At 39.3% G+C, this 21,037-nt stretch overlaps 2 protein-coding genes across 2 annotated transcripts; one reads left to right on the forward strand and one right to left on the reverse strand.

Annotated features, from left to right (window-relative positions):
* Positions 1–8,647: 8,647 nt before the first annotated feature.
* On the forward strand, positions 8,648–9,741 carry LOC106407399 (zinc finger protein AZF2-like). Its single transcript, XM_013848255.3, has one exon. It carries the CDS (start codon positions 8,795–8,797, stop codon positions 9,596–9,598), a length of 804 nt encoding a protein of 267 aa, XP_013703709.2. The 5' UTR covers positions 8,648–8,794; the 3' UTR covers positions 9,599–9,741.
* A 7,977-nt stretch (positions 9,742–17,718) lies between these two features.
* LOC106408732 (putative F-box protein At3g19560) lies at positions 17,719–18,959 on the reverse strand. The gene is made up of 3 exons (XM_013849444.3): positions 18,669–18,959; positions 17,839–18,390; positions 17,719–17,748 (listed from the first exon to the last, which is right to left on the reverse strand). The coding sequence occupies exons 1-3, from the start codon at positions 18,957–18,959 to the stop codon at positions 17,719–17,721; spliced, it is 873 nt and encodes a 290-aa protein (XP_013704898.3).
* Between the last annotated feature and the right edge of the window lie 2,078 nt (positions 18,960–21,037).

Genomic DNA, 21,037 nt, shown 5'->3' on the forward strand with positions numbered 1-21,037 from the left:
AAAAGACTAGGATAGCACCAAACCAAGTTTTTGTTCCCAAAGTAGCACTCAAGGGTCAAAGTCACAAAAATAGGTTTCATTAAAGAGGTAAATATACACTTATACCCCTTGGGTTAATTAATCCAAACCTTAGGGTTTAGAGTTAAGGGTGGGGTTGGGTTTTGGAATTAGGGTTTAAAATTTTATAAAAAATAAATACTAAAATAAAAAATAAATTTTAAAATAGTTTCAAAAAGTATTTTTAAATTATAAAAAGAAAATTTGAAAAAAAAAATAAAAACAATTTCGAAAAAAAAATTTCAAAAAAAAAATTCAAAAAAAAAATTATAAAATTTCGAATCTGAAAACACATAATCTGAAACTATAAAAAATTTCTTTTTTTTTATTTTTTTTTTTTATTTTATTTATTTTTATTTATTTTTTTTGTTTATTTAATTTTAAACCAAGGGTATTAGGGATATTTTACTCTTTAATGAATGTCATTTTTGTGACTTTCTCCTTCTAGTGCTATTTTTGAGACATAAACTTCAAAAGGTGCTATTATTGACAATTGCCCTAAAAAAAATCTCCTTCTTTACTCAGGCTGAGACATGTTTCTAAGATCATATATGTTCACATGTCTTCCTAACATCATTACATTCCAAATACATTAGAAATACTCGCTAGAAAGTATAACTACTGAGTTTGATCCCAAAAAAAAGTATAACTGCTGAGTAACTACTTCACTTATAGAATATTAACGTTTATTTTTAACAGTCACTAGAAAGTAGAAGCAGAAATCCCAATTTGTTTTGTGTAAGTTTATAGAATTGCTTGATCTTATTCATGAATATACAAACGTATTTATACAACTTCCTTAACCGACTTGGTTAGGATAAACATCTCAACTAACTTCATATTTATCTCTCACAATACTTGTACTTATCTCTTAACTGATTCCATCATTATCTCCTCCAATACTCCCCCTCAAGTTGGGAAGGTGAAGGTTTCGAACTCCCAACTTGACCAACAAGTACTCAAACTGCGCACGACCAAGTGCCTTTGTCAAAACATCTGCTAGTTGCTCAGTGGTTCTTACATGAACCGTCTCCAACAGTCCTTCTTGTATCGCATCTCTCACTTGATGACAATCAGATTCAATATGTTTAGTTCTTTCATGGAACACCGGATTGGCTGCTATATGCAATGCTGACTTGCTATCACAGAACAGCTTGGATGGTTTGCGCTGTGGAGCTCCTAAGTCACATAACAGTCTCCTAAGCCACTTCACTTCTCTTGTTGCCTGCGCCATCGACCGGTACTCAGACTCAGCCGACGAATGTGGCACTACTCCCTGCTTCTTAGTCTTCCACGATACCGGTGACTCACCAACAAGTGCCACATACGCACTCAAAGATCGTCTCGTAACAGGGCATGCTGACCAATCCGCGTCGCAGTATACAGACAAACTCGTATCCACTTGAGATCCCAACAGTATACCTTGACCAGCAGTTCCTTTTAAGTATCTTACGACTCTCATAGCAGCACTCCACTGCATCTCACGAGGCTTTTGCATGAACTGTGATAAGATATGTACTGCATACGATATGTCTGGTCGTGTAATTGATAGATAAATCAAGCGACCAACTAACCTCCTGTACTTCTCTGCATCTCGTAAAAACGGACTCAAGTCCAACGCCAACTTGTGCTGTATCTCCATCGGTGTAGCAGCCGGTTTCGAACCAAGCAATCCAGTGTCTGCAACCAAGTCCAGAGTATACTTTCTTTGCGTGAGCAAGAATCCTTCAGCACCACGTCCAACTTCTATTCCAAGGAAATATTTTAGTTTCCCCAGGTCCTTCATATGAAAGCATTTTCCTAAATGATCTTTGAACTTGGTTAAAAATTCGACATCATTCCCACAAATGAGTAAATCATCCACATATATGAGTACCCTAAGCTCCACGTTTCCCTTCGAATACATAAACAGAGAGTAGTCTGCGTAAGAATGGTGAAACCCAAAGCCTTTAAGTGCATCTGTGAGTTTCTGGAACCAGCATCGAGGAGCTTGTCTCAGCCCATATATCGCCTTATGCAACCTACAAACTTTGTTTGGTCCCGACGCCTGAAACCCTTGCGGAAGCTTCATATAAACCTCTTCTTTGAGATCTCCATGCAAGAACGCATTGTGCACATCCATTTGATGTACAATCCATCCTTTCCCTGCTATTATTCTCAACAAACATCTCACAGTCGTCATCTTCGCTACCGGAGCAAATGTCTCCTTGAAGTCTCTACCTTTCACTTGCCGATTACCTAGAGCCACTAAACGAGATTTTGGTCTCTCCATACTCCCATCAGCATTGTATTTGAATTTGTAGATCCACATGTTGCCTATGGCTCTCTTCCCAGGAGGCAAATCCACAATACTGAATGTCTTGTTAACCTCAAACGCCTTGATCTCACTCTGCATTGAGTCACGCCATATCTCTTGCTGCATAGCTTCTTTGTAGCTTCTTGGCTCTTCTCCATTTGTTATTGCAGCTAGAAAAGCTTTATGTGCAGGGGAAAATTTATCATCAGATATATAGTTTGTAATAGGATACGGCGTGTTACCTTGGACTGTCAACGTTGACTCTGACTTTGGAACAGAGGCGGTGTTGAGATCGTGATGGGGTTCTTCTTTGAGACAACGCGCGTTGTAGTTGACATAATCTCGCAGCCTCGTTGAAGGTTTCTTGTCTCTACACCCCCTACCCATCATGGGTTCAACTACTTCAGTTGATACTTCCTCAGCTTTGTCTTTTTCCATTCCTATCTCTTTTCCTCCGTCACTTTGCTCTGTCCTCTCACTCTGTTCTCTAGGCACATTCTGTTCAGTAACCACCGGAGTGCTAATGTCCCCTCCAGAGACTTTCACACTCGTTGTAGGCACACTCACACCCACATTAATGATCCAATCATCATCTGGACTACCCGTTACTTCTCTAATCTCCACGCACTTTTCTGTTTCTTGTGAAAAAGGAAACACATCCTCAACAAAGCTTATGTCTCTGGATACCACAAATTCATTTGTTTCCATGTCATACACCCTCCAGGCCTTCTTCCCAAATGGATAGCCTACAAACACGCATCTCCTACTCCTTGCGCCAAACTTGTCTTTGTTCCTATCTCGCCTATGTACATGACACAGCGAGCCAAACACACGCAAGGAACCATAATCTGGCTTAACTCCGAACAAAACTTCATGCGGTGATCTGTTTTTCAAAATCTTTGTTGGCGTCATGTTGATCACGTGTGTCGCCGTTGTTACAGCTTCTCCCCAAATTTCACAGGCATGTGTGACTGAAACAACAATGCCCTTGCAACATTCAAGATGTGTCTGTGCTTTCTCTCCACACGCCCATTTTGCTGTGGCGTGTCTACGCAGCTTGTTTGGTGTATTATCCCTTTATCCTGAAAGAAATCCTTCAAACACATGAACTCCATCCCATTGTCACTTCTCACAATCTGAACCGCTTGACCAAACTGTTTTTCACTGTAAGCGCAAAACCTCTGTATAATTTTCTTCACTTCAGATTTTGCCAGTAATAGGTGTGTCCATACTGCTCTCGAGAAGTCGTCAACCACAGTAAGAAAATAGGCTGCACCACTCGAAGCAGGAACTCTATACGGTCCCCAAACATCCACATGAATTAACTTAAAGATCTTGCTCGTTTTATTAATACTATCATAAAAAACATCTCTTGTTTGCTTTGCTCTAAAACACACGTCACAGTGACTAGAACAAGCTTTATTTTTAACACCAGAAAGCTCAGACAAAGTAGAAAAAACCGAAACAGATGGATGTCCAAGTCTTCTATGCCACAACAGTTGATCCTCACTCCCATCAGCTTTGCAGGCACGAGCAACTCTCACATCCTTGAAGAAGTAAACCCCATCACGTTCTTCACCGGCTCCAATCAGAGTCTTCGAAGAACGGTCCTGCAAAACACAAATGGTGTCTGTGAATAAGGCAAAACAATTAGTATGCTTCAATAGTTTGGACACCGAGATAAGAGTACAGTCCAAGTTTGGTACTAGAAGCACATCTTTCAGAGATATGCGATTCGTGAGGATCATGTCACCCATTTGAGTAGACGTTGAACGTCCTCCATCCGCAAAACCAACTACACACGGTCCTGTGTTTCTAACATTCACCAGGAATGAGACGTTTCCAGTCATATGGTGTGACGCACCAGAGTCAATTATAACATCACCTATAGGCTTACCAGAAAGCTTCTCAGACTGTGTGTATGATCTCCCTTCATTGATTATCTGAGTGATAGCTTTCCATTGATCTGGTGACAAGTCTGAAGTTCCAGACCCGTGTGAGCTAGTCGCATGAGCAGTGTTCGCAGTACCACGTCCACTTGCTCCCCCACGACCATAACCACTGTTGGATCTACCGCGTCCACCTCTGCTAGAACCTCTTCCTCGTCTTTCATTCATCCACTCAGGGAAGCCAATTATCTGCCAACACGTGCTCTTGTCGTGTCCTGTCTTGCCACAGTTAGAACATTTTTTCTCCACTGATCTGCTTCCATACCCTCCATTAGTGTTTTCTGATCGTGTCGCCAAACTACTAGCATCACGAGCTTCTTTTGAACTTTCTTCCAGTTGCAACTCTCTTCCTTCTTTTCTACTTGCAAACCCAATAGCTTCTTGTTGAGCCACTTCTCTGGATTTAGCAGTGTTTAGTCTCGCCTCTTCTCTGATAACCTTTGCGTAGGCTTTACCCAAATCAGGCAACTCATCTGCCTCTATTATTGCTGTTACCACATTGCTGAACCTCGAATCGTCCAAGCCCATGATGAACTGATGCACACGCTCATCTTCTCTCTCCTTCTCATATGCCGCAGCTGCTGTACAGCTACACGCTGGAGGAGGTTTGTAAGTTTGTAGTTCTTCCCACATCATCGCCAGACGACCATAATAGTCTATCACTGGCTGTCCGTTCTGTCGACAAGATGCAAGCTGTTCCATCAACTGATGAACTCGCACTTTGTTACCGACCTCAAATCTCTTCTTCAAATTTTCCCACAGCTTGTGTGCTTCTGTGATAAATGTCACAGTAGATCTGACCCTCGGTTCTATGGATGATCGTATCCAACTGACTATCATAGAATTGACACTTAACCATGCCTCCAACTCAGAGCTCTCCTCGCTTGGTTTGGGCAACGTTCCGTCAATGAAACCAAACTATTTCTTTGCCCTAAGCGCATTAGCCATCTTCATTGCCCATTCGTTGTAATTCTCACCCTTCAGCTTAACTGATGTAATCAGTGCTCCTGGATTATCTGACGAGAACAGAGTATACGGCGAGGTCACCACCATCGAATCACTCTGTTTCGCAACCACTTGCTTATTCTCATCTCCCATGATGTATCTTGTTTATCACGGAACAATTCTGAGCGTAGGTTTTATGTTGATCTCCGCTCTCATACCATGTAAGTTTATAGAATTGCTTGATCTTATTCATGAATATACAAACGTATTTATACAACTTCCTTAACCGACTTGGTTAGGATAAACATCTCAACTAACTTCATATTTATCTCTCACAATACTTGTACTTATCTCTTAACTGATTCCATCATTATCTCCTCCAATATTTTGAACTAAACAGAGTTCTTAATAAGTAGAAAACATTTGTTCAAAAAAGAGTAGAGTAATGTTCAAAAAAAAAAGTAAAAAATAAGCCCATGTAAAATAAAAAGTAGAAAACCGGGTCAAAATAAAGTAAAGAGGGTTATAATAGTCGGTTATGGTTGACAAAAATAATAATTGTCAGTTATGAAATCTTTACCCGCGCTAAGACGGCACAGTTAGAATGACAAAGACCAAGGCTGAGCATTCGATTATCTTTTCGACGGTTTACAGCTAAGCCACAAGGGTAACGAAGCATCTCACCACAATAGTCTCTTGTTTTAACGAGACAAAAACTTCACTTAGTCCTTGACTTGGACCACACGCTTCTCGACTCCACGCCTCACCGAAGCAGAGAAGTATTTGATCAAAGAAGCGGCTTCAATTTCAAGGGATGATCTGCGGAAGTGGAATGCCGACGGTAATGATCCCATGGTATTCTTGACAAAACTACGGCCTTTTGTTAGCGATTTCTTGGAAGAAACCAACAAGATTGCCAAATAAAAAAAAAAATAAACCAACAAGATGTACTATCCCTTGAAGAGGACAGAGTCGTTCCCACGATTAAATCTCGTGTTGACTAAGAATCTTTTATTCTGTAGAAACTTTATAAGTCTGATTTCGATTGCTAAATTTTTAAAGCATGTTTGCAAAGTTATTTTGATTGCTAAATTTTTGAAGCATATTTTTCATGTACTGTATATATCTTTCCCGTTCATTTAATTTCGGTTAGGTAAATAATATGTCCTCATTCCTCAAAGCATTGTATTTAGCATTTACTTCTACTTTATAAAGCAAGAAAAAAAAAGACTAAAAGCTCAGACATATGCTGAACTGATCCAATCATTGGGACACACTTAGCAAAGACAAAAACCAACTTCCGTTGATGATGCTACTGTTTCTACTGCGCTGCAGGATTCTGATATGCTTTGGGTTTGGGTTTCACTTCCATTTCATTAATGTTTCTTACAAATATAGTATCTGGTTCCTGCCTATAAAACCTCTCTCACACAAACACAGCCAGTTAAAGTTCATGTAGATCTAAAGTATAGTTTTATTAGAAATGCTATTTTATTCTCCATTAAGCATTCGATCAAAGATAAAACTGTAAAACAAAACCAATTTGATGAGTACAGAAGCTGAGCTGACTCAAGAAGACTCTTTGAATGAAGCTGAGCTGGCAACCTGAAGAAAGAAGAGACGGTTAAGAGATAGTATAAATAGACCTCTTTACCTCTACGGTTACGGATTGGGATTTTTAGGCAAATCAAAGGAGTATCTCTGCATTTGAGGCAAGTTCAGAGAGGTTTCTCTCTGGATTTGAAGGACCTTGGCGTTAGAGTTTATAGCCTTCTCGTCTTGGTATCGTTATGGTTCATACAATAAGCAATAACATCATCTTTTCCATCTCAAAGTCTTATCACAATTGAAAGAATGTTATTTAGAAAAGCTTTGATAACAATATAACAAACTGTACTCAAAATGTAAATTAGCGGACTAAAATATGAAAATAATTAATCCAAGATTATAACCATGTCATAAGAAATTTATTTCTACTAGTTTTTTGAAGAGACTATTTCTCTTACAAAAACAAAAAGAAGACACTAAAAGTCAGGGTCAAAGCTGGACCATTAAATGTCTGATAATAGCTTCACATATTCTGGGGCATGGCTTTGAATGGGTTTAGTAACAAGGCCCATTACTCTGCACACTTTTTGCAAGCAAGCAAAAGAGAAGAAGATTAGAATCAGAGAAAACGTATTAATATGTCCCTTCATCAATACCTGTTTGTCTGTCCAGCAAGCCGACACGTGTAAACGTCGCCACGTGACGTCTCCGCCTACGCGTTTGGATAAATCCCGTCCATTTTTTTTTGCTTGTTGGGGTATAACAGCAAAGTGACATCGGCTTACGTGTCCTTTAAACACGCCCCGTTCTAGTTGCTCATACGGTACGCCACTCCACACTCTAACTTTTTCCTCACCTACACTCAACTCCACTGAAGTTAGTTCAACATTCGTTTCTTTTTCACAAAAAAAAAAGAAAAATTATTTCCTTGATTATTCATTCCAGGGTTTCATTAGGCGAATATTAGTGAGCTAGCATTTCTTAAAACTTATTTGATTTTGAAAAAATCATTAATGATTACTTCCACGCGGTGAAGATTAGTAAATAATTGTGCTCATGCTGATTAGATAATGAGAAAAATCTAGAAATTTTAATAAATCTTGGAAAGATTATTACCCAAAAAACGTAATTAGGCGTGTACGCGTTTGGTTTAAGGCGTGCCCCACACGTCTCATGGCGCATAGCCAACACATAAGTCAGCTCCACGGGAAAGGTATGGTCCTTTTTTAAAATCCAATTTAATTTTTATATCAGCTAAAATCTCATTTATATTTCGGTTTAGCATTTTAATTACTTTTCTTGGTTTTGACTTTGAACCGGTCTCGAACTCGTGAATCGTGATGACGAGTGCCTTATTAGGTCCTTATTAGGTCAGCCGTGACCAAGAACCGATACTTAACAGTAAAGTTCATCGACATTTCCCTTAGATTCTTTGGTCAATTTTAGTTTACAATCTAGATTTTCCGAGTTTCTGAATTTAAAATGAATTTATCACAATGGTTTATTTGTATAAAAATAAACAATATACATAAATCTGAAGGTGTTTAAAGAAAAAAGGTGTTAACATCTGATACGATAGTTAATATAAAATTTTATCCGACTGCATTTTTGGTAGCATCTTTTTATGTTATTATCTCACACACATTCAAGAGCTAACATGTTTTTTGAAATAAATTGATAAAATCCTTCTTGATATTACAATTTAAATATTTTACTTTTTATAAAAATTTCATTATATATTTACTATAGTGTTTAGGCTTCTTAAGAAAGAGAGTTATAGTACTCTGACACGATAAAGAGATAAAAATATTGACCGACTTAAGACTCGTTCGCCACGTGGTTTCCATATAAAATAGAGTCCAAATTATTTCTTTAGCACTTCACTCCATTCTCTTCTCTCTATCTCTCTCAACTCAAGCGATAGACTCTGAAACATCTCTCAAGATTCTGATCTAAACTCGAAGAAAGAAGACACAACACATAAAAGACTCGTCTGATTATGGCTCTCGAAGCGATGAATTGTCCGACGAATTCTTCTTCGTTCACAGCACGGAAAGATAGAAACGAACCAACAGATGATCTTACGCACGACGCCGTTTTCATGGAGCCTTGGCTGAAACGCAAGCGCTCGAAACGCCCGCGTTCACGCAGCCCTTCCTCCTCGCCGCCTCGTTCTCGCCCTAAGTCTCAAATTCAGGATCTTGCGGAGGAGGAGTATCTCGCTCTCTGTCTCATCATGCTCGCCAACGACCACCACCAACCCAAGACGCAACCGCCGCAAGAATCCACCACAAAGCTTTCGCACAAGTGCAGCGTTTGCGGGAAAGCGTTTCCTTCTTACCAGGCGTTAGGCGGCCACAAAGCCAGCCACCGAATCAAGCCTCCAACCACAACCGCCGACGACGATTCAACAACTCCAACCATCGCCGTCGCGCATCCGACTTCCACCGCCATCGCACCTTCCGGGAAGATCCACAAGTGCTCCATCTGCCATAAAGTGTTTCCCACGGGTCAAGCTCTCGGCGGCCACAAACGCTGTCACTACGAAGGAACTATCGGCGGCGGCGGAGGAAGCAAGTCGGTTAGCCAGAGCGGAAGCGTGACAAGCACGGTTTCGGAAGAACGAAGCAACCGCGTGTTCATTGATCTAAACCTTCCCGCGTTACCGGAGCTCAGCCTTCATCATCACAACACAGTCGTCGACGAAGAGATTCAAAGTCCGTTGACCGGTAAAAAACCGCTGTTGTCGACCGATCACGACAAAGTCATCATCAAGAAAGAAGATTTCTCCCTAAGAATCTAATAATTAGTCTGTTATACTTTTTAGTTTCATTTTCATTTGTTTTGCAGATTTCTTCTTAAATTCTGGGATTGGATATACTCATATATGTTAGGGATTTGATATAAGATTTGATGAATTAATTGATTAAATCAGTTTTTGTTATATCTGCTAAAATCTCTTGAGTCCACTCTGTAAAATATATGACACGTGGTATTCCTTATGTGAACGCAAAGTATAAATAGTTGGGAGAACGAACGAGAATCCTTCCATGTGGATTCGTTGCCTTGATGAGCATTTACCACATGTATTATTAGTTTGGTACATAAATAACAAATTATACTATTTTTTATTCTTCCGAATGGTTATTAGCCACTAAAACTATAATGTATACACCTAGTTCTTTTCTTTATTCATATTCAATCGTAATTAATTGCACATGCGTTTAGCAATTTCATGCATCGTTATTTAATTTTGTTGATTACATCGAATCATAAATACGGATGTGACCACGAATCTGTTCATTGGTTCTTAGGTATCTCCTTAACTTGCGTAACTTCCTTGGCCTCTAAACATTAATTTGAGCCTAATTAACTTCTTTCTACCACTTATGTTATTGTTAACTACTTAACCCTCTGATTAATTGGTTGTTTAAACTTGTTTTGTTTTGCTTTCACACTACTGAAACTGTATTTGCTAGTGTACGGTTTCACCTAACCCCCTAATGAGAACCAAACACGTTATTAAGTACAATAAACGTTATTAATTAATACGCTCGCAAATTCAATAGAGCCCCATAGCTAGGTCTTCCTTGATTCTATTTTTTTCAAACATACTTTATCAACCTATTTACCGATAAAGTAACATAATTTGTTTGGTTGTAAAGTGACTGTCATTTTGGTATCTTATACAAAAAGAGCATCATAAAACTATATTTATTTAATTTTGTATATAAAGTGGGACGTTAGGAGGAAAGCGAACCCCCAAGAAGAGAAGTAAAATATGTCAATGATAAAGAGCAAAATGTAATCTAAGATTTTTAAGAAAGATAAGAATAATGAAAATACTTAAAAGACTTTTTTTGTCGACGAAAATACTTATATAAATATCAATTGAATTCATTCCGTTCGTGTTTGTTTTGCATATAAACTGTGATGTTCTTGACGTGTTGCCAAAGTATAATCTTATCCAAACACATCCTTAAAAAAACTTTTATTTAATTTTTGTGTTCTTATTATCTGTCTAAAAATAATAATATATAAAAAAGGATCACTTGGTCACCAAGTCTTGGTGTCTCTGTTGATTGTACTTAACTTACAAGAATAATGGCGTCATATGTCTGGTTCGTTAAGCACACACAAACACTGAAACACGTACCCCAAAATGAATTGACGCGGAACTAAAGGAAAAAACGACAAGACATTTGAAAAACGACAAGAAGTCCACACACACAAAAGAGGTAACGATCTGGAATGGAAAGTTTAAACTTCTAAATAAAATAAATTTGAATGTCAATCCATAAGGAGAAGCAACACGACAAATCGACAAATCAGTGATCAGACAGTTACTAATCAAAACATTTCCTTTTAATTTACATGTTTCTTACTTCACTAGAGAACAAAGACAAGAGATTCATTGTATACAATTAAAGCTAACAAACGCCACTTTCTATTCTTTCTACCTTTCTCTTATATGTCTCCAAAACAAGAACTTACGTATAGAAACAGATACACTGATAGAGTCTTGATCCTTGTAACTAACTCAACAAACTCTGTAATCTTATAAGGAATCAATCAATGAATACAGCTTTGAAGTCAGATCATGAACTACGCTCTCATCTCGAGTGTAAGTTCAGATCATCGTTCTCATAACGAACGATAAGTTCAGACTCATAGCGTCTAGAACAATCAACAACAAAGCATAAAAGAAATGTAATTCAACAACTCGTATATAAAGCTCGCTCTGATCTTCTTTCTTCAATCTTCATTTCTAACGGCAAAGACTCTGGACGGTTCAGAAGGTTCTCCTACTTCTATTTCATCTCCAACGTCTTTTGCCAAATCACCCGCTCCCCCCCAATACTCTACTACTCTTCTTTCTTCTCACGTAAGTCTGATGGTACCTATCAATACTTCGCCCATCGAAACCAAGCTTGCCCTCAAGCTTGTAATCAGGAAAACGTTCCACAAACTCCTTCGAAAACACCCACGAATCATCCGTTTGTGGCCTCTCCACCTAACGAACTAATAACTCCATCCGCCCTTGATCATCATAACGTTTAGCCAACACATCCTCCGGTATCCATTCATCAAACTTCTCACCCAAACAATCCTGAGGCAACATGGAAACAACATGATTATCACCCAAAGCTTTCTTTAATTGTGAAACATGGAACACGGGGTGAATACGAGATCCCTTTGGCAACTCCATTCGATAAGCAGCCTTCCCTATCCTCTCCAACACCCTATAAGGACCATAGAACTTAGCCGCCAACTTCTGACAAAATATTCGTGCAACTGACTGCTGACGGTAAGGACGCAGCTTCAAATAAACCCCATCTCCCACACTCAACTCAACGTCACGTCTATGTTTATCAGCTTGTTTCTTCATAATCTCCTGAGCCCTCACCAACTTTTCTTTCAAACTCTGCAGCATTACATCCCGCTCCAATAAAGATTCCTCCAGCTCAAAATTTTTTGTCGAACCCTCTTCAAACTTCAGCAACGCCGGTGGTTCTCTCCCATACATCACTTTAAATGGCGTGGCCTTCAAGAAGAGTGAAACGATGTATTATACCAGTATTCAGCCCACCCAAGAAACTGACACCAAGTCCTCGGATGAGGGGAAGCATAGCATCTGAGATAGGTCTCTACGCAACGATTTAACACCTCTGTTTGACCGTCCGTCTGAGGGTGAAATGCCGTACTGTATTTCAGAGTCGTACCCGCCAATTTGAAGCACTCCCGCCAAAAATTACTGAGAAAGAGGCGATCTCTGTCTGACACAATGCTACTTGGATACCCATGAAGACGCACCACCTCGCTCACGAACTTCTTTGCGACATCGACAGAAATAAACGGATGTTTCAACCCTATAAAATGTGCTCCCTTACTCAGACGATCAATCACCACCAATATCACATTCACCCCATTGGAAGTAGGCAATCCTTCAATGAAATCCATACTAATATCCTCCCAAATATGGTTCGGTATCGGCAATGGTTGTAACAATCCCGCTGGTGACAATGTTGAGTACTTATGTGTTTGACACACCCCACACTCTGCAACATACTCTTGGACTGTCTTCTTAATACCCTTCCAAGTGAAAGAACGTTGAATCCTCTGTAATGTCTTGGCAACTCCTGAATGACCTCCAGTTTTACTGTCATGACACTCATGAAGAATTACCGCGATGAACTTAGATGTCTTCGGAATTACCAGTCGTTGTTTGGACCACAATCTGTTCTCCACCACTGTCAACTTGCGCGAAACTAGATCCTTAGACTCTAACTGAGCAATCAACCTCTGAATACCAACATCTTCTGCGATCTCCTTATATAAATCCTCCCACTGTAAGATCTTAGGAACCGTCAAAGTCAACAACAACGAAGATACCGCCATGCACCGTCATAACCCGTCTGCCGCTTTGTTCTCACACCCCAGCTTGTAGAAAATTTCAAAATCAAAACCAAGCAACCGAGTTAACCACCTTTGATACTCCATGTTGACCTCCTTCTGTTCCAACAAGTACTTAATGCTCCTCTGATCAGTATGTACCTGAAATTTACGCCCCAACAAGTAATGTTTCCACTTCCTCACTTCCATAACTATTGCCATCAGTTCCCTCTCATACGCTGGTTTAAGCCTTTCTCTCTCGGTTAATGCATGACTGAAATAAGCAATAGTTCGTTTGTCTTGCATTAACACTGCTCCCACTCCAAAACCGGAAGCATCAGTTTCAACTACAAACACCTTAGAGAAATCTGGTAATGCGAGAACGGACGCTCGAGTCATAGCTAGTTTTAGCTTCTCAAAAGCCTCATGCGCAACTCTGACAATAAAAATCTCTCTCGCTTCAGCAATGTAGTCAAGGGCCTCGCAAAAATGCTATAATCCTTGACAAACTTTCTATAATACCCTGTCAATCCCAAGAACCCTCTTAGTTGCTTCACTGATCGTGGGGTTGGCCACTTTTTCATTGCTTCAGTTTTGTTGTGGTCAGTACCTACTCCCTCCTTCGAGATGATATGACCCAGATATTCCACCTGATCTACTCCAAATGAACATTTTTTTCGATTTGCGAACAACTGTTGTTGTTGAAGAACCGTTAACACCTTCTCCAAGTGTTGAAGATGTAAGCTTGCCGATTTGCTATAGACGAGAATATCATCAAAAAACACCAACACGAAGTCTCGCAAGAACGGCTTGAAAATTTTATTCATCAACGCTTGAAAAGTTGCAGGAGCATTGGTGAGTCCAAATGGCATGACCAAGAACTCATAATGACCATCTACTATTCTGAAAGCAGTCTTGCAAATGTCCTCCTCACGCATACGTCTCTGATGATAGCCAGAACGCAAGTCTAACTTTGAGAAAACGCAAGCTCCATTCAACTCATCCAGTAGTTGATCGATTACCGGTATTGGATATTTATCTGGGACTGTTGCTCGGTTACGAGCTCTATAATCTACACAAAAGCGCGTTCCCCCATCCTTCTTTTTCACGAGTAAAACAGGACTGGAAAATGGGCTAACGCTTGGTCGAATAATCCCTGATTCCAGCATTTCCTGCACCATTTGTTCCATGATCACCTTTCTCGCATGAGGATAGCGATATGGATGAACCGAAACAGCTGAGACTCTAGGAAGTAGATTAATCGCATGCTCTTGACCTCGGAGTGGCGGTAACCCCACTGGTAGAGCAAAGACAGCCTCAAATTGTTCTAATAACCGTGGAAGTTCTTCATTTAACTCTGGTACTACGGATGTTACTGCTGTCGCAGCCAATTGCACTTCCCTTCCAATCGAACTGTTCGAGCTAGGTATTAATGACTTAAGGGAAAGCTTGACATTATGTAACTCCGGATCTCCAAATAATGTCACTCTTTCCCCACGATAAGTGAATGTGAGTTCCTGCTGCTTCCAGTCTACCTCACATCTACCTAACGTTTCAAGCCACTGAACACCTAATATAACATCAACACTTTCCAGTTCTAAGGAGATAAAGTCTGATGTGAAGTCGGTATTATTGATAACAAAGTTGACTGAACGACAAACTCCCAATGCCGCAACAGTTACTCCATTACCCAACAACACATCTAAGCCACAATCTGCAGAAATTTTCAAATGTAGCTTCTTCACAATTGATGGTGAAATGAAATTGTGGGATGCTCCGCTATCGAGCATGACAATTATCTCCTTCTGATTTATTCTCCCTCTCATCTTGGTTGTCTTAGGAGAAAAAATCCCCAGAAACGAATTAAATGACAAAGTCATAAACTCCTTCTGCTGCTTAGGTTCTTCCAACAATAACTCTTCTTCTTCCTGCTCAAGAACTTCAACTTCCCAACCATTCAACAGAGTTAATATTCGAAGTTCCTTGTTAGGACAGACACTCGCATGAGCTCTCGACCACGGTGCCTTGCACTTGAAGCACACCTTCTCTCTTCGCATCGCATCTAACTCTGCATCAGTATGTTTCTGCCTTGGCCGTAGTTGTTGTTGCCCTGGTGCTACGTTCTCTTTATTCTGCAACGTCTCCGTTCATTGCTTATCATATACTTGCCATTTAGAGTGCACCGGTACTGATTTATCTCCAGAACCTTGCCTTCGAGAGTTAGTATGTCCCGAGCCATTCATGTTGCTCACTACTTTACAGAACACACTCGTCTCCATTCGTAACACTGCCGATATGTAGTTTTGTAATCCTTGAGGCTCTTTCATCCTTATGACCTCCTTCATTTCCGTACTCAACCCAGTGTAAAAGACTCTCTCTAACAAATGATCAGACAATCCCGGAACTTGAGCTGATAATGCTTCAAACTCTGAGACGTATTCAGCTATGGTACCCGTTTGTTTCAGAGCAAACAACCTCCTCTCTGGCTCATCATCAATAGATTCTGAAAAACGAACCACCAACCTCTGCTTAAAGTCACTCCAGCTCCGAAAACCACCGCGACGTCGAGCCCAACCATACAACTTCTTCACAGCTCTTTGTAAACATAACGGAACTAGATCCAATTTCGCTTCATCACTGTAACCACCCAATGCAAAGAAATATTCCACATCCGCAATCCAATCCGAAACTGAAGATCCATCACAACAAGGCATCTCCACTTTCTTTAACATGCTATCACGATTCGCTAGATTCAATCCCTCACTTCGATAACCTAACGGATAACTTCCCTGCGGTTCCCAGTGTGAAGGATCTACCTGAGATGTGGTAGGCAATGTAGTTGATTGTGGCGCCGAATCAGGAGTCGGCATCTTCCCAATCGATTTCATCATCGCGATCATCGCTGTGTTCAACTCCTTCACCATCGAGTTCGTCGCTGTGTTCTCCTTCGCAAGTCGATGAATGCTTTTCGCCAAATCGGCAACCTGCGTTTGCAAATCGAGCTCACCGTCATCGGAATCTTCCGCACGACTTGACTGTATCGCTTCCGTCATCGTAATCGCTGTGCTCGAACTTTTCACCGCACCAATGATAGAGTCTTGATCCTTGTAACTCAACAAACTCTGTAATCTTATAAGGAACCAATCAATGAATACAGCTTTGAAGTCAGATCATGAACTACGCTCTCATCTCGAGTGTAAGCTCAGATCATCGTTCTCATAACGAACGATAAGTTCAGACTCATAGCGTCTAGAACAATCAACAACAAAGCATAAAAGAAATGTAATTCAACAACTCGTATATAAAGCTCGCTCTGATCTTCTTTCTTCAATCTTCATTTCTAACGGCAAAGACTCTGGACGGTTCAGAAGGTTCTCCTACTTCTATTTCATCTCCAACGTCTTTTGCCAAATCACCCGCTCCCTCCAATACTCTACTACTCTTCTTCCTTCTCACGTAAGTCTGATGGTACCTATCATACACCCACCTTGATCCGGTTTGAAAACGATAGGATCCGAGAGGGAAGGCCAAGGGAATGTAACCATTGTTAGAAACCATGTTGTGGGGTGGGTTGATAGTAGTCATCAACTCAGAGGATAGATTAGTTTCTACAGTTGGGAAGTCAGGTTGGTTTATATCTGGCTTAGTTGTATTATGTGCGTCTTCACGCCACGGTCAGTAACCTAACACTTTGTTAAGTACAAAAATCTCATGACAAATATTTTTTTCCAGCAGTCTCCTTCCTCTTCTTCTCTAACCGAACGATTTAAAAGAATAGAAAATAATAATGACATTTTATGAGCTAACACTAGCAGGAACCGTCACAAAATAACATACTAACCAGCTGACAAAAGAAGATGAATGAAACATCTAACCAAGAAAGCATCAATGCAATTCTCAAGATCACAGCTACGTGGAGGAAGTCCAATGCAAGATTCTGTGTGATAAGCTAGAAGATCATGTGTTAACCTCCAAAGATACATGGAAACGTAAAAAACACTTTTATGAAAGCTTCTCGGAGTTTAGAAATGTGGTTTCTAATTCTTGAGTGAAACCAACAAACGAGCCATTGAGCACTCGTTTTACTTAAGTAGAAATGGTACTGTAGCATATTTTCGGTAGAAGCAATGGAGCAGCCCAATTCAAGATTATATTCAAGAACCTGATCACGTAGTAAAGCTCCAAAGATATATATGTGATTTGTAATTCTTGCTAGATATGACAGATATAAGACAAGAAGGGAAGTTGTTTGTCCATATCCGAGGGACATTCTCGCTCTGTTTTTAACTTCCAGTACTAGCAACCACACATGAGATAGATAATAACAAAACAATACATATAAACCATGTATCTAATAATGTTTGGAGTAACCTGCAGCCTCACTTGTATCTAGATTAGGATGACAAGAATTGTTATACAATAGTACTTAGTCGGAAAGAATAGCCAGCAATAGAATCTTAATAACAAATGAGATAGATAAATAACAAAAAGACAAGAGACTTGTCAGATTTCAAAGTCTCTTTGCACGTTTTAAATGTAATACTTGTAGGTATCTTCTACCTGAGTAAGAGTCATTCGACAAGAATCAAATTAACAACACAGAAATGGACCAGTCTTTTTGAAAAAGAAAAACATATGACAAGGACTAACAATTGTGTACTTTCCTTTAGCCTCCTGCATGTACTGGACCTTTTGAATCTGCACCGAACTCGGAACATAAGAGTACACAACTGCCCAATAATATATAAAATTTCCTAGAGCAGCTACTGTGAAGTAATTATCCTCTCCAATGAGGTAAGCTTTGGGGTAGTGTTCATCCCAAATCAATGCCACTTTCTTCTTCTCGTCGACGAAGAAACTCCCATACCCACACCAAAGAAACTTCCTTAACATTCCAGTGAACGGCTTCAAATCAACTTTTAAGAAATTTATCCATGTCAACTCATTGGCCTCGATCTTTGTTGTAATCTGTATCTCAATCTCATATGTATCAACACTGTAAAATAACAGTGCAAGCTGTTCATCTCTAACAGAAGATAGAATCACAGAGTCTCCATTACGAGAGTTCAGATCAAGACAATGTCTAAATCTATCACTTGTAAAATCAAAACAGATTAAATATTCTCCCATCTGATCTACTTCTTTCACTCTCTGAGCAACAAAGTAATTATTTCCTTTCAAAGACAAGCCCTCACGATAATGCTGTATAGTCCAGTCACAAGTGACAGCAAGATCCCTCCATGAATCAGATTTCAAATCATACATTTCATACTGAACAGTACTGCCACTGTACAACAACCTCAAGACTTTGGGTTGTTCTTGTTGTCGTATCCCATACAATACGTCTCGTCCGAGATGTATAATTTTCTTTTGGGTTCAATCCACCTGACTTGTCCCAAATACGGGTTCCATATCAAGGGGTTACCGTTTTTCCGAAAGCATAACAATAAGCCATCACACACCATAAATTCACGATGTACCTTGACTCGATTTTGTTGATCCATTAGCTTTGTAGATATCTCAACTAAGCCATCTTTGTTGTTATGAACTCCCTCGAGATCGACCCTCACTAAACAAACCCTAGAATCACACACCCTGACCACCATATTATCATAAGCAGCTTTACCACGTTGATTCTTTGTAAGGCTTTCATCTTTATACAGACCGTTCCATTGTTTGCAAGTGGATCTAGCCACTCGCTGAGATGCTAACTGAACCCTAGAGAGTATCTCCTCTATCAAATCTTGTGAAAGATCAGAGATTATTGTCATTGTTTCGAGCAAAAAAGAAAAATTAGGGCTTTTTAGAAAACTTACGAGTAATCTTTTTATAGAGATAAACTAGTATCTTTATATATAAAAGAGAGTTTCCTCTCTCCAGGACGCGCCACGTCAGCGGCCAGCTAGATAAGTTGATGCCTCTCATCGCGACACGTGTCGCGTGCGAACGAAACTATGCGTTTCATTTATTTGAGAATCGTATTGGGTTTTCCTTATTTCTTACGTCTTGCGCTCTATGTCTATCGTTCGCTGCGGCCCAATAGATATTACGCGACCTCTAACCCTAATTGCTCAATCACGTGAAATCCTTTCGTTCCTCTCTTTCTGCAGCGGCGATGTATGACGTCTGCTATACCTTTCTCTTGATTGAAACGGCCGGAGTTATGGATCCGTCTTTATTCCAATTTAATTCAATCGTCCACTACAGACTCTTTGCTGCGCCGTTCGTATCTCATGGGCGGTGTGGATCTGTATAAATATGTAAGTACTTCTTATCTCAGTCTCATACTCTCTTTATTCCGGCGATGATGAAGAGGAAACTGAGGACCGTAAAATCTTCTCCGACGACAAGGAGTACAAAATGTTCCACGACTTTAAGATCCAGGCCTGAAAGAATCGGGTAACGTTATGACCCTTCTTTGTTTATCCAATTTTATAAAGTTGAATAGTTTATCTGTTTCATTTTTAGGGTTTTTTTGAAGAAGATCCCTTCAGGTCCATCTTCCCCCTTACTGATCTGGAAGAACCTTGGATCGACATGACCACAAGGGAATATTTGGAGTCTATTGTCTCCTTATGTGTTAAGAAGCTCAACGAGGAGAAGGTGAGAGTACTCATCAATTCAAATATAAGCATTTTGTGTGTTTTAATTTTGTTGTTATACTCACATATAGGATGGTTGTGTGTGTTGTTTACTTACTTAGAATACAACCGATTTGTAAGCATCCTGATGGTCCTCTCATGGAGTATCAAGCCAAGGCCATGGATTTTGGAGGAAAACCTCCTTTTCCCATCCTCTGCAGACCAGCTTCTACCATATCCTAAGCTAAGACTTGCATAGGTATATTCATATGTTTAGTCTTTTATTTTCTGTGGAATTACATAATTGCTGTGTTATTTGAATTACTTAGAGCTCTTTCAATGTTTGTCGATGAAGTGATGTAAACATAGTTATTCGCCATGTCGTTTGGGGTGATTTTTTTTTTTATTCATCTTAGTCTCTATTCTCTAATCCTTCAATCTGATCATTGCAGATTTGGTATGCTGGTGGTTGACTACGAGGAAGACCAATCATAATGTATTGAAATGAGTCTTTTATGAGTAAGCTGAGTCCCAAGTGGATTTAGGTTGTATTGATGCTAGCTATATGTCTTTTGCGTTGAGACTTATGGATTTAATATTGTTGAGACTTATTGATTTAATATTATGGATTTTAATGATGGTTGTTATATTATGTTTGATGTTTATTTTATATCTTGGATACTTTTTTTTTGAGCAAAAATATCTTGGATACTTATATGGAGAGGATACCCTTAATCATTCGTTGAGTGAGAACGGTTACCTGAGGTAAAATTGTAAAAGATAAAAAACTGATGAATATAACTCATAACGTTATGATGTTTATTAGTTTATCTTTATTTGGAGTACTGAATTTGTTGATACTTTTGTATTTCGGACGTTCACATGATGCAATTTTCCATTAGTAGATATATACACTTAAATATAATTATGTACAATATATATAAATTTGGTTATTAATTTTGACGATGAAGCGAACGTCTTGATAAATATGAAAATATTAGACTGTTAAAGATTTGGCAAAAAAATATCTTCCAATTCAATGAACATGAGTTTTTAAAAATTGTTGACAAGTATTCAAGCATGTTCAAAAGATTGTTCTCAAAGAGATGACTGGATTTAGTAATTTAAAACAAAATAAAATAAAAGAAAAGTAGAAACAAAATAATAATATTTCGAAAAGAGCTTGGATTTAAGAAGTCGAAACATAAGCTAGACAAAATAAAAATAAAGAAAATTGGAAAGAAAAGTTGATGAAACTAAACAGGAAG

Source organism: Brassica napus, unplaced genomic scaffold (genome assembly GCF_020379485.1).
Source record: "Brassica napus cultivar Da-Ae unplaced genomic scaffold, Da-Ae ScsIHWf_528;HRSCAF=793, whole genome shotgun sequence".
NCBI classification, from domain to species: Eukaryota; Viridiplantae; Streptophyta; class Magnoliopsida; order Brassicales; family Brassicaceae; genus Brassica; species Brassica napus.